Source organism: Manis pentadactyla, chromosome 14 (genome assembly GCF_030020395.1).
Source record: "Manis pentadactyla isolate mManPen7 chromosome 14, mManPen7.hap1, whole genome shotgun sequence".
NCBI lineage: Eukaryota > Metazoa > Chordata > Mammalia > Pholidota > Manidae > Manis > Manis pentadactyla.
In genome coordinates this window covers 20,192,248-20,205,896 of record NC_080032.1, presented here as the reverse complement: position 1 = coordinate 20,205,896, position 13,649 = coordinate 20,192,248, and the positions used below count along the sequence as shown (strand labels likewise).

At 47.8% G+C, this 13,649-nt stretch overlaps 1 protein-coding gene across 6 annotated transcripts in view; it reads left to right on the top strand.

The window, feature by feature from the left end:
• Positions 1 to 13,649, top strand: part of TPCN1 (two pore segment channel 1) — a 54,874-nt gene that overhangs the window by 17,248 nt on the left and 23,977 nt on the right. For 3 of the 6 annotated variants that reach the window (XM_036929534.2, XM_036929533.2, XM_036929532.2), the window contains exon 3: positions 5,329 to 5,456. In XM_036929534.2, the coding sequence (XP_036785429.2) occupies positions 5,329 to 5,456 (128 nt within the window). The other 3 variants (XM_036929537.2, XM_036929535.2, XM_036929538.2) reach the window with 3 other exon arrangements.

Here is a 13,649-nt window from a genome sequence, read left to right as displayed (position 1 = left end):
CATGGGGACAGACCATCCCCTGGGACTTCATTCCAGTGGTGACCAGTGAGGGGAACTGGGACCCTGTGCAGCCTGACTCCCTGCTTTGAGGTAGTTCATTCTGGGGAAGGCCACTGGGATCAGTTCCCCAGCAAGCAGAGCTTCATGACCCTGGTCACCACCCCTCCTGAACTACAGCCCACGGCCGGTGTCCCGGGCTCGGCTGTACCCTGCCTTCCTCTCTTTTACAGACCTGTAATTGTCCTTTCCCTCGGGGAAGCTGCTGAGCCTTTAACATTCCTTATACTGCAACAATAAAGCACTTGGGAGTTGGAGCATTTCCATCTCCTCTTTGGCCACCTCTGGAACCCAGGAAGTGGGAAACAGGGTTCAGCAGAGCAAACGGGGGCAGGGAATTAGGACCCCACGTGGTGCTCTGGCCCCACCTCTTGCAATGCATCCAAGTGTTTTTGGAGTTGGCTGCACACCCACCGCCCTGCGTGAAGGCTGCATCTAAAAGGAATGGAACGGGACCCTGGCTCCCTGCCTCCATCTGTGCCCTTTCTATAATCCCTAAATGTGCTGCCCAGCCGCTTGTGCCTGGTGTGAAGGGGGCTCTTTGAAATCACCTGTGGCTTTCTTGAAAAGCTCAGCAGTGGCCCTTGTCACCTGGGCCCTTTTCAGCCCCCTCCCCCCGCAAAAGCCACAAACAAGCTATCGGGCTTTCAGGACCTAGTGAGCAAGCGAAGTTCTGTGTCATGAAATTGATAGAAGCACCAAATAGAGTCTACTTGGAGGGGAGAGCTTCTCATTCTTTCCCCTTAGCTCTTTAAGTCGTGTTTTTCCTTCTCGAGGTTCTGCCCTGAATTACTCTTATACAAAACAGGCCCTTTTCAGTAAATCCTTACAAGAACAATTTCTAGGAAACACAGAGGGATCATGCCATGCCCCTGCTTAGCCCCCTTGGGCACTGCATGCTGCCCACTAGGCCCTGCACATCAGTGCTGGCTCTGTCCTGCAGCCCCTGGCCATCTTTAAGTGTCCCCTGGAGTGTGCTTCTGGAATCTTCTAGGCAAGAGCTTCCATCTCACTTCAGTTTAGAAATGTTTGCTGAGCACTCGTCCATCATGCCTGATACTGCTCTGGGCTCTGGGGATACCACGTGTATAAGACAAAAGCCCGTGCCCTCAGAGCCCTCCTTCCAGGAGGGCAGCAGGTACTGAACAGGCCAATGTGTGAATAAATGCCCTGCCTGGTGGCGGTCCAGCCCTGGGAGAAAGCCCTGACAAGCCTGAGGGAGACAGGAGGCAACACTGATGTGACCTGCTGGCGGGGAGCCAACGGCTGCCTCTGGTAAGTTGTGGTTGGGTGGACACCTGGGAGATGTGAGGCCGTTGGAAGGTCCGGGGGAGGCAGAGGGCACAGCAAATGCACAGGCCTTTAGGTGGAGCATTCAGGCATGTCCCAGGGTAATGAGGCCAGTGTGGCCAGAGCGAGGGGGTGAGTGTGGTGAGATGAGAGGAGCGTGGTCTTGGGTCCGGTTTCATGGGACCTTTTAATCCAGGGAAGAACCTGAGCATTTTCTCTGGAGCCAGACACTGTGGCCTATTTGGAGCAGAAGAGTGATACTATCTGGCTTGATTATTATACTAAACTAAAAAGTTGACTTGAAACATACACATATGGACACACACACACACAACAAAGGATTTCTCTGACTGGCATAGAGAATAGGCCAGAGCAGGCAGGTTAGGGAGCAGGGAGCTGAGCCGGCAGAAGGGTTGTGTGCATCCAGGGGAGAGATGGCTGGGGCCCTGGTGGTGCAGCTGGTGAGAACTGAGTCCGTGTTGTCTAGGCGCAGCTGGCATCTGGGGGTCACTCAGCATAATGAATGAGGGGCTAGGAGTGAGCCTCCTGACTGGCCTGGGATTCCCTGTGAGTGTGGCTGTTCTGTTCATCACTTGGAGGCTGAGGACATTCTTTCCCTGGCTACTCCGTCGAGACCTGCCTGCCCACCAGTGACTGGTGCCTCCCCAGTGCCCCGGCCAATGGGGATGGCAGTCTGTGCGAGGCCCAGGTGCTTGTTCTCTTCAATGGTCTCAACTGCTAGCCCATGAAAGACGGTGGGCTGTGGAGCCACCCCCACATTTCTCTCGTGAGGGACAAGTGACCAGCATTTGTGTTGAGGAAAGTTCTAGACGAGGAGCAGAGGCCCACTCTGACTGGCCCCATTGCATGGCGCGTCATATCCTTGGATCAAGCAGAAACACCCTTCCTGGGACATCCCTGCCCAAGTCCTCCTTCCGCCCTTTGCAGCCCCACAGCTTGTCTGCTCTCACCGCCCAGCCAGCCAGGTGTGACCTGTGGCCATGGAGCACACCTTTTGTCTCTGCGATGCGCACCGACCCAGTGGCAGGGGCCCAACAGGTTCAGCGCTCTGTAGTGGGCAGCTGTCCTCCAGAGCCCGGCCTGTGAGCACCAGGCTGCATGTGCACCTGTCTGTTAAGAACTTGGGAGGGAACAGAAAGTGGAAAAGGATAGAGCAGAGGCCAGATTCTAGAGTCCCTCGCTTGCCTGGTGTCATATCAACTCCTTGCAGTGCCAGGGAACCTGAGTCTTTCCTGAGGGCAAGCCATGCAGGGGTTTCCAGCAGCAGTGTGACACAAGCAGATGTTTGCTTTAGCAACTTCATCCAGCAACAAGACGCCCGGGGTCGGGTGACTGGAGAAGGCCCGGGCATGAGAGCAGGGCTGAAGGCCGTGGCCGCATTTTAGGTGAAAGTCAGGAGACCCCAGTGAAGTGAGGAGTGGAGATGGGCTTGAGAGGAAACCCCCAAATCTGGTGACTTGCCATGAGGCATGGGAAAAAGGTGGTGTCAAAGATTTCTGGCTCTGACAACTGTCCTCTCAAGGTAGCCAGACGCTGGCCCCTTTCCCTGTCCCCATGGTCCTTGTCCAATTCAGAGACTGAACAGAGCTGCTGTTTGTGGCTTTGAAAGGGGTACGTGTCCGGGGAGGAGAGGGTCTCTCTTTCACCCAACCAGAACACTTCAAGATACCAAGGGTCACCTGCTCCCAGGCAAAACCATTGGCGTGAGTGGCAAGGAGTGGCCTACACTGTAGCCCCAGTCACCATCATGTACACAGTAAGTGGTGAGGGACAAAGGGGAGAGGCTGAGGAGGCCCAGGTGCCTTCTTCCCACTGGGAATGGGCTGAGAATGCTCAGCACGGGGCCTCCAAGGCAGGGGCTCCACAGACGCTTCTGCCTAGTGCTGACTGGGAAAGTGGCACTATCGTCTGCTGCCCTCTGTGCCAGCTCATCGCCGCCCAGCCCGCACCAGCACTGTTACTGATCTCACCTAGGACTGCTGTGTCGCAGGCGCTGGCTTCTGCTGTGGTGTATGAAGGTCGCAGAGGACAGGCGCAGGCACATGAGGTCGTGCTGCTGTCCAGCTGCCTGCCTGCGGCTTCTACTTGGATGTCACAGTCTGGCTGCTGCTTCCCTGGTCCACAGGAGCAGGTGGAAGAAGGTTTGACCTTCTGTCTCTGCCCGGGGCTTAGTTTTTCAGAAATGGAAGCTGGGATCAGAGTTGGGAAATGTTGGCATTGGGTAGAGAAGGGCCAGAGTTACTAAGTGCAAACCGCACCCAGATCCTACCTCCTGCTTGTAACTCAATTTTAGTGATGGAACCGCTACTATATTTTGGTCATTTTAGTGCCACCCTGTTACCATTCCCGGGTTTCCAAAATTCTTAAGAGGCATGTAGCCCGCCTGGCTCAGTGCTCCAGCCCTTCTTCTCGCCACCAGCTGCATGACCTCAGGAAGGTAGTTGGCCCCTCTGTGCCTTAGTTTCCTCAAGGTGACATGGATATCATATTACCGCCTTTGTAGGGTTGTTGTGACAGCATGCAGATCAGTAGTTGTCCAGGACGAATGGGCAGCAGGGGGCCTAAAGGGGTGATAGATATATTATCTTGATTGTAGTGATGGTTTCACAAGTGTGTATTTATATCAAAACATATCAAATTGTGCACTTTAAGTATCTACAGTTTATCATATCAAATATATCTCAATAAAGCCTCAAAAAAGTGGGTGGAGAAGAGTTTTGCAGGTAGGTGGACCCAGTTGCTCTTGCCTGGCAGCCCAAGGTCAGCTGGACCAGCCGTGACTGAAGCCCTGTGAGCTCTCTTTCCTCCCCTCTTTGGTTGTGAGCTTTTCCCATTTGCTTCCTGCCACCCGTGCATATCTCATTATCCAAACATTTGATTCTTTATCCCCCTGTGGGTGGGTCATTTAGAGTGTTGAATATAAGGAACCAAATTCTCATCCCAGGTGATGGGAATAAATCTTTCCAATAAATTAACTAAAGTTGAAAGTCATTTCTTATTGCCATTGCTTACCAGGTATCAGTAGAGATAGCTGAGCGTTGTGACAAACCCCACTTGAACAGTCTGAAAAATAAAGGGATCCCCATGGGCCCAGAAATGCTGAGGTAGTTATCAGGCACAGCTCCATCCCAGGGGTGCAGCTGGTGTTATCTCTGTTACTCATTTGTTCTTCTGCGGTTCCTTCTCGGGCGGACTGTCCCCATGTGGTGGTGGCAGAGGTAGCCAGTGGCAGCAGCGGGGAAGAGCCCCTCCTCCTTAGCTGGTGAGGAAAAGGTCCAAGTCCAGCCCTCCCTGGCTGGGCGTGGGTCAGCTCGCTGCCTGAACCAGGCCCTGTTGGGGGGGATGAGGTGCCCCTGTTACACCGGTGTCACCTGCCTTCAGGCCAGGGGTGGTGGAGTCGGCCAGAGACAAAGAATATGGATTAGGAAGTAGGGAGAGGATGTTCTCCAGAGGCAGAGGGGGCAGTATTGATGGCAGAAAAGGGCATGGGTGTCACCAGGGGAAGCAGCAGATGACGGCCCCAGGGATCAACTCCAATTATTATTTTTTAACTAAGTAGATAGAATATTAACACGCTTCCAAAAGTCAGAAGTACACAAAACAATCACTGCCTTTGAGTGACGCTTTTACCCTGTTCCCACACCCTTGTTAAGTAACCCATTTCAGTGAGTTCTAATTTATCCTTCCTGTTTCTTTTTGTAAAGATAAGTAGATTTTTCTTGTTTTCTCCCTTTTCTACATGAGAGCATACTATATGTGCCCTTTTGCCCTTGTTTTTTTTCCTTAACAAGAGAAAGAAAAACATTTGTAACTAGCCATACTAACTCATGCTGTGGTGACTTACGGAGAACGGGACATATGTATGAGCAAGGGAGGTGACTGCTGGCCTTTTCTTCTGGTGAACGGCGTCTTTATCTTACGCCTGGGTTGTGAGTGAACCTCTCTCCTCTTCCAATTCAGATGGAAGCAGCTATGCTGTCCACGACTCACGGACCCCCAGCCTAAGCTCAGGGGGTGAGGGTTCCCCTGAGAGCCCCAGCAGACACAACTGGGAGATGAATTATCAAGAGGCAGCGATCTACCTCCAGGTGAGTGTCAGGACCTGTTCTGGGCACCTGTTAGCAGAGTAGGGTGGCCGGTGCTCTGTCCTGTCCCACAGACTCTGTCTGGCTTTAGTCGCTGCCCCTCTTCTCCCTGAGAGGTTCTCATATGAAGATGGGGGCAGCCAGCCTGACGGTGCCTGTACAGGAAAGGCAGTGCACGGGCTGTCTGTGGCCCTGCCTGCCCCTGGGGTCTCCGAGTCTGTCCACTCGGCCTTCCCTGCCCCACTCCCCATTCTCAGGGCCACACAGAGCCAGTTGTTGAGAGGGAATTTTTCTTTAAATACTTAATTCTGTAGCAGGAGCTAGTTGACCTAGCATGGGGAACTGAGAGGTCTTTATTCCTTTTCTGCTCAACTTGCTGGTGTGTTCATGTTTACTTTCTCATGCTTGGTTTTTTTATTTAGTTTCTAATAAAAATAATGCTTTTTGAAAGAAGTAGTGTATGCTCATTACAATGAGTTTAGGTACAAAGGGGATATGAAAAAAATTTGCCTAAGGCAGCCACTGTCAACGCTATTGAAGAATAATAAATAGATTTTATGTGTTTTCTAAAATAATTTTAAAGTTATGTGGTATTTACAGGTGAATAGTCTGCTTTTTTCTTCCCATGGCATTTAGCATAAGCTTCTTCTCATGTTTTTGTAACTCCTGTAAATGAATTTTAATGACTTTATAATTATATCTGGTAAATATATCCTCATTGACTTCACTATCCTGGTAAAGTTGCTATTTTCCCTTTTTTCTTTTCCCTTATTATGAGTATGCATTTCCCTATTGTAAATTATAATCCGAGGGCAGTCTATGCAGAGAGCTGTTTATTTTTCTTTCTTTTTCTCTCTTGACTGTCTAGGATTTTTTGTTTAGAAAGGTTTTAAAAAGTGGAATTACCAGAGAGAAAAAATCAACATTTTTTAGGGCCCTTTATCTATAATATTGAATACTCTCTAAACAGGGTATTGCTTCTTAGCTGCCAATCTCACTATCTGTGGCATTGTAACCTTAATCTTGCTATTCTTGTCACTGTAAGATTTCAGTTTCTGGTGTGCATGGACTAAGGGTTTGGGTGAGGAAATGGAAATGTTCTTAAATTCATTTGAATGATAATTTTCCCATAATCTTTTTTCTTTGAAGCAGCTCTCCATTGTAAGTATTTGCTTTGTTATTTTAAAAAAATATTTAATTAAATTCGGATATTTATTTGATCAGTTGCTCAGTTGTCCGTATGCATCTCATGTTTTATGCAGGGTCGTATTTAGTTATACTTCTCAAAACAGAGGCATTTTGATTCAGGCTAAGGCAACAGAAGTGTCTTAGGGACATTTTAGCAAGCTCAGGAGCACCTGCTGATGATCTGGGAGGGTCACCAGGGTCACCCTGGTGCACTGTCACCTCCGAAGTTGAATAGGTGCTAGAAAAGAGCGTGGGATGAGTCAAAACACAGAATTAGAATGGCCTGGGGACTTCAGAAGCCTGGCAGTTCCTTCTTTCCTTCAGTAGGTGGAAGTATTAGTAATAAAAATATCTACCTTTAGATAGAAAGTCTTCTAACAACCCTCTGAGGCAGTTTGATCGTCTCACTTTATGGCAGAGGGGCTAAGTGAGTCCAAAGCCGCCCAGCTAGTAAGTTGGAAAGCATGGGCTTAAACCGTGTCCAAGTAGCCTCCAAACGATGCTCTTTCTCCTACGTGTTGTTTCCTCATTTCTATATCTGACCCCACGTATCCACTTAAAAATGGGCCATGTACAAATAGTGAATCTGTGGCATCTTGCTGTAATGATGGACAGTGCCTGCATTGGAATATGGGTGGGGACTTGATAATATGGGTAAATGTAGTAACCACATTGTTTTTTCATGTGAAACCTTCATAAGAATGTATATCAATAATACCTTAATAAAAATTTTTTTAAAATGGGCCATGTATGTGGAAAAAGGGGTTATAGAGCAGCAGGTATGATAATTTTTATGTAGCATTCATGTATATATCATACACACACACACACACACACACAAGTACAGGTATGTATGTATGTGTGTGTGTGTATATATATATATATACACATATATATATGTGTATGTATGTATGTATGTATATAGCAACCCATACCCATTCACATTGGGAAAGTTTATTTGAATATTAAAGGTGATTATTTTTGGCTGATGAAATTTTTACTACCTTATATTATTTGAATTATTTCACCAAAAACACATTATTTCTTAAAAGTAAAAGCAGAACTGGGACCCCTGTGAACAACAGTTCACAGCTATTTCTGGAGGATGGGTTTAGCTGGTGTCAGATTTTTCCTGCTTTGCAGCCCAGCTGCAGCACGGCCCCTGGCAGGCTGTTGACGTGCTTGGGTATTCGGTCCCTAGCTGCTTTGAGGGCACCTGGTGCTTGCATTTTCCTCTCTTCCCAAATGTTACCTGTTAACTCACCCTCAGGAGCCTTGATGGTCCTACCACCTCTGAGATAGTCCTCGTTTGCAGTGTGGACTTCTGCCCCTGGGAGCAGAGAGTGAGGCCTGGAAGTCATATGCAACTGGCCTGACTCCTTATTTCTCCTACTCGAGTTCATGATCAGCAGCCAGGAAACAAGGTCCGTGTTCTCTTGGAGTTTGGAACAAATCCCATGACATGGATAATATTTCACTCAGTCCTTGCTGGCAGAGACCTCATTCTCCCTCTCCTCAGTGGCAATTCCAAGTCTTAGAGTTAAAATCTGAGACTCCCATGTCAGTGGTTTCCTCCAGCCAGACCTCCATTCCTGGCTATTTGTTAGAAGAAATTACCCAAGAATTGCATTTTTTGGTAATCTAAACCCAAAGCTTCCCAGGCCACTGTGTGTGCTGTGCCAACTGTGGTGGTGGTGGTAAAAACCATAGGCCTGCACAGATCACAGGACTTGCCCAGCTTGCCCTCCATTTGACTGGCGGGTTGTTTGTTCCCCTTTTCCAGCCTGCCCCTTGTCGAGTCTGTGGTTTGTCTTTATTTTTTCATACTGAGGGTAGTGACGTATGCAGCTTCAGGGAAGTGACTTGCTCAAAATTTCCCTGCAAACCACAGCCAAGGGAGGCGGAGCCAACATGGCGGCATGAGTAGGACAGTGGGAATCTCCTCCCAAAAACATATATACTTTTGAAAATACAACAAACACAACTAGCCCTAAAAGAGAGACCAGAAGACGCAGGACAGTGGCCAGACTGCAGCTACACCAGCGAGAACCCAGCGACTGGTGAAAGGGGTAAGATACAAGCCCCGGCCCTGCGGGACCCGAGCGCCCCTCCCCCCAGCTCCCGGCGGGAGAAGAGCAGGCAGAGCGGGAGGGAGACGGAGCCCAGGACTGCCGAACACCCAGCCCCAGCCATCCGGGCCAGAGCGCAGACACAGTACATGCCCAGGGGGCCCTGGATACTGGGGGAACAGGGAGTAAGACCTCTGAGCAGGTGCTGAAGCTGATGCCCCTGTGACAAAGAAAAGCGGGGGCTTTTTGAAAGTCTTAAAGGGACAGGGACTTAACAGCTTGACGGAAACAACCCAGGTCACAGTACAGCAGCTGGAAATTACAGGGAAAACCGGGTGCACTAACCCCCTGGGCAACAGCTCTGAGACCCCTCACGGAGGCAAACAGTCAAGCAGCCCCCCCATCCATTACCCCACCGGGAGCTGCGAAAGCAGAGAAGCAGCCTGAGACAAATTCCGCCCACAGAAAGGGAAATTTCTCCCTTCCGGCCAGGCAAGACACAAAGACCCACTCTACACGCAATTACCCAACACAAGCCACTAGGGTTCGCAGTTGTCCCAGTAAAGAAAGGCCAGTAGCAAGTGAAAATTTTGGCCCTCCCAGCTGACAGTCAATAGCACCTGTCAACATGAAAAGGCAAAAAAATATGATCCAGACAAGACTAACCCAGACAGCTTCAGCATCTGCTACATCTTCCCCTGAGAAGGAATCTGGGGAGATAGATTTAGCCAGTCTACCTGAAAAAGAATTCAAAACAAAAGTCATAACCATGCTGATGGACTTGCAGAGAAATATGCAAGAACTAAGGAAGGAGAATTCAGAAATAAAACAAGCTCTGGAAGGACTTCAAAACAGAATGGACGAGATGCAAGAGACCATTAATGGACTAGAAAACAGAGAACAGGAACGCAGAGAAGCTGATGCAGAGAGAGATAAAAGGATCTCCAGGGATGAAAGAATTTTAAGAGAGCTGAGTGATCAATCGAAAAGGAATAATATAAGAATCATAGGTATTCCAGAAGAAGTAGAGAGAGAAAAGGGGATAGAAAATGTCTTTGAAGAAATAATTGCTGAAAATTTCCCCAAACTAGGGGAAGAAATGGCCTCTCAGACCACAGAGGTACACAGAACTCCCATGACAAGGGATCCAAGGAGGGCAACACCAAGACACATAATAATTAAAATGGCAAAGATCAAAGACAAGGACAAAGTATTACAAGCAGCCAGAGAGAAAAAACAGGTTACCTACAAAGGAAAACCCATCAGGCTATCATCAGACTTCTCAACAGAAACCCTACAGGCCAGAAGAGAATGGCATGATATACTTAATGCAATGAAACAGAAGGGCCTCGAACCAAGACTACTGTATCCAGCACGAATATCATTTAAATATGAAGGAGGGATTAAACAATTCCCAGACAAGCAAAAGTTGAGGGAATTTGCCTCCCACAAACCACCTCTACAGGGCATCCTACAGGGACTGCTCTAGATGGGAGCTCTCCTAAAAAGAGCACACAACAAAACACCCAACATATGAAGAAGGGAGGAGGAGGAATAAGAAGGGAGAGAAATAAAGAATCATCATACTGTGTTTATAATAGCTCAACAAGCGAGTTAAGTTAGACAGTAAGACAGTAAAGAAGCTAACCCTAAACCTTTGGTAACCACAAACTTAAAGCCTGCAATGGCAATAAATTCATACCTTTCAATAATCACCCTAAATGTAAATGGACTGAATGCACCAATCAAAAGACACAGAGTAATAGAATGGATAAAAAAGCAAGATCCATCCATATGCTGCTTACAAGAGACTCAACTCAAACCCAAAGACGCGCACAGACTTAAAGTCAAGGGATGGAAAAAGATATTTCAAGCAAACAACAGAGAGAAGAAAGTAGGTGTTGCAATTCTGGTATCAGACAAAACAGACTTCAAAATAAAGAAAGTAACAAAAGACAAAGAAGGACATTACATAATGATAAAGGGCTCAGTCCATCAAGAGGATATAACCATTATAAATATATATGCACCCAATACAGGAGCACCAACATACCTGAAACAAATATTAATAGAACTAAAGGAGGAAATAGAATGCAATGCATTCATTCTAGGAGACTTCAACACACCACTCACTCCAAAGGACAGATCCACCAGACAGAAAATAAGTAAGGACACAGAGGCACTGAACAGCACATTAGAACAGATGGACCTAATAGACATCTACAGAACTCTACATCCAAAAACAACAGGATACACGTTCTTCTCAAGTGCACATGGAACATTCTCCAGAATAGACCACATACTAGGACACAAAAAGAGCCTCAGTAAATTCCAAAAGATTGAAATCCTACCAACCAACTTTTCAGACCACAAAGGCATTAAACTAGAAATAAACTGTTCAAAGAAAGCAAAAAGGCTCACAAACACATGGAGGCTAAACAACACGCTCCTAAATAATCAATGGATCAATGACCAAATCAAAATGGAGATCCAGCAATATATGGAAACAAATGACAACAACAACACTAAGCCCCAACTTCTGTGGGACACAGCAAAAGCAGTCTTAAGAGGAAAGTATATAGCAATCCAAGCATATTTAAAAAAGGAAGAGCAATCCCAAATGAACGGTCTAATGTCACAACTATCGAAATTGGAAAAAGAAGAACAAATGAGGCCTAAGGTCAGCAGAAGGAGGGACATAATAAAGATCAGAGAAGAAATAAATAAAATTGAGAAGAATAAAACAATAGCAAAAATCAATGAAACCAAGAACTGGTTCTTCGAGAAAATAAACAAAATAGATAAGCCTCTAGCCAGACTTATTAAGAGGAAAAGAGAGTCAATACAAATCAACAGTATCAGAAATGAGAAAGGAAAAATCACGACGGATCCCGCAGAAATACAAAGAATTATTGGAGAATACTATGAAAACCTATATGCTAACAAGCTGGGAAACCTAGGAGAAATGGACAACTTCCTAGAAAAATACAACCTTCCAAGACTGACCCAAAAAGAAACAGAAAATCTAAACAGACCAATTACCAGCAACGAAATTGAAGCGGTAATCAAAAAACTACCAAAGAACAAAACCCCCGGGCCAGATGGATTTACCTCGGAATTTTATCAGACATACAGGGAAGACATAATACCCATTCTCCTTAAAGTTTTCCAAGAAATAGAAGAGGAGGGGATACTCCCAAACTCATTCTATGAAGCTAACATCACCCTAATACCAAAACCAGGTAAAGACACCACCAAAAAAGAAAACTACAGACCAATATCCCTGATGAACGTAGACGCAAAAATACTCAACAAAATTTTAGCAAACCGAATTCAAAAATACATCAAAACCATCGTACACCATGACCAAGTGGGATTCATCCCAGGGATAAAAAAAAACAAAACAAAACAAAAAAAAACCACAGCCAAGATCAGAGACGCCCACCTCCCAGCTACTGGACAGTCCCTGGGCTAGGCTGGGGCCTGGAGAAGTGATCTCTTACAGGACTGTTCAGCCTACCAAACATCTATTAAACACCTACTGTGTGTCTCAGGTACTATGCCGGGTGAGGACTTGACAATATCCCTCGCCTTCCCAACTCTCTGCAACAGGCTTGGTGAGCTGAAGCCACCTCAGGCCGGCACAAGCTGGCCCACTGGCCAGAGCTCTTTCCACAGCACCAGCACCACCTCTGGGCCCAGAGATGCTTCTTCCTGCTAGCCTGGCCCTGCACCTTCTGCAGGATTCACCGTGGCATGTGTTAGCTTCGCCTTCCCCAGAATCAGGTTTTTGTGAGGATGGCAAGGGTGGCCTCATCCCAGAAGAGTTGAATGGCTGAAATAGTTGAAGGTCTGACTGTAGTCCAAGATAGCTGGAGTGCTTTCAGAAGGGCCCTGGGTGAGGGGACCTGGCTCTGCTGCTTTCCTCCTCCAGGACATGGAGCCAATGGGAAGAGTGTCCATCCTGAGAGCTGGTGCTGGGAGTGAGTGAGGCAGGCCCTGTGGGCACAGCACTGTTGGCACGGGGGCTGTTGTCAGGGGCTGTCCTGTGCATTGCAGGATGTTCCCCAGTGCCTCCAGATGTGACAGCCCCACGTGTCTCCAGGTTGGGGTGGGTGCATCAGTGGAGCAGCATTGCCCCCCAGCTGAGAAGTGCTGAAGCAAGCTGGTGTGTGCAGAGCCTTAGCCCAGCAAGTACTGTGTGTTTCAGCTGCTGGATGGCTACCGATGAGATGAAGCTGACGAGGTGGGGCATCCCTTACTTACCACAGTGCCCACTGCCCCTGCCCCAAAAGAACAAAGAGGGTCAGCAATGGCCTTAGGGTGTCATCTCCTTATATTCCCAAGGAGAGCATTCCCAGGGCTCTGTCACTTATTTTCTACATCATTGGCAGGAGCCATTACAGAGCAAAGGTGCTGGCTCTGAGCTCAGGGGCTACTGAGGTTCCCTGCACCTCGACTTTCTCACCACTGTCGAGTGGGATCATGAGAGTACCTGCCTGGAAGGGAAGCTGGCAGGAGCAAAGGAACATTGAGGGTACAGGTAGGGGGCTGGGCACGTTGCCTGGTCTGGTGAGCACTCCTCCAGGTTGGCTGCTGTCTCTTTACCACTGGGATGAAGGAGTCAAGGGCAAGGCCAGGGTTAGGAGATTAGGCAGAAATAGCAGAGTAAATTAAGAAGTGGGCTTTGGGGAAATCTGAGTTAAGCAAGAGTATAGTAAAATTAGCCTCAGGCTTTTTTTCTCTCGATGTTACTATAATTTATAGTAATAACAAGTATTTTGCAGGGAGCTTCCTGTGTGCCAGGCAGTGTCCTAGGTGTCTTCCCGGAGCCCTGTGAGGAGTAGGCGCCGGTGTTAGCTCGTCGGCAGTGAAGGAGCTTTCTCGGTGCTCCCTGGGAGGACTGGGGGAGTTTACCCCAGCTCCCCAGCTCTTTACC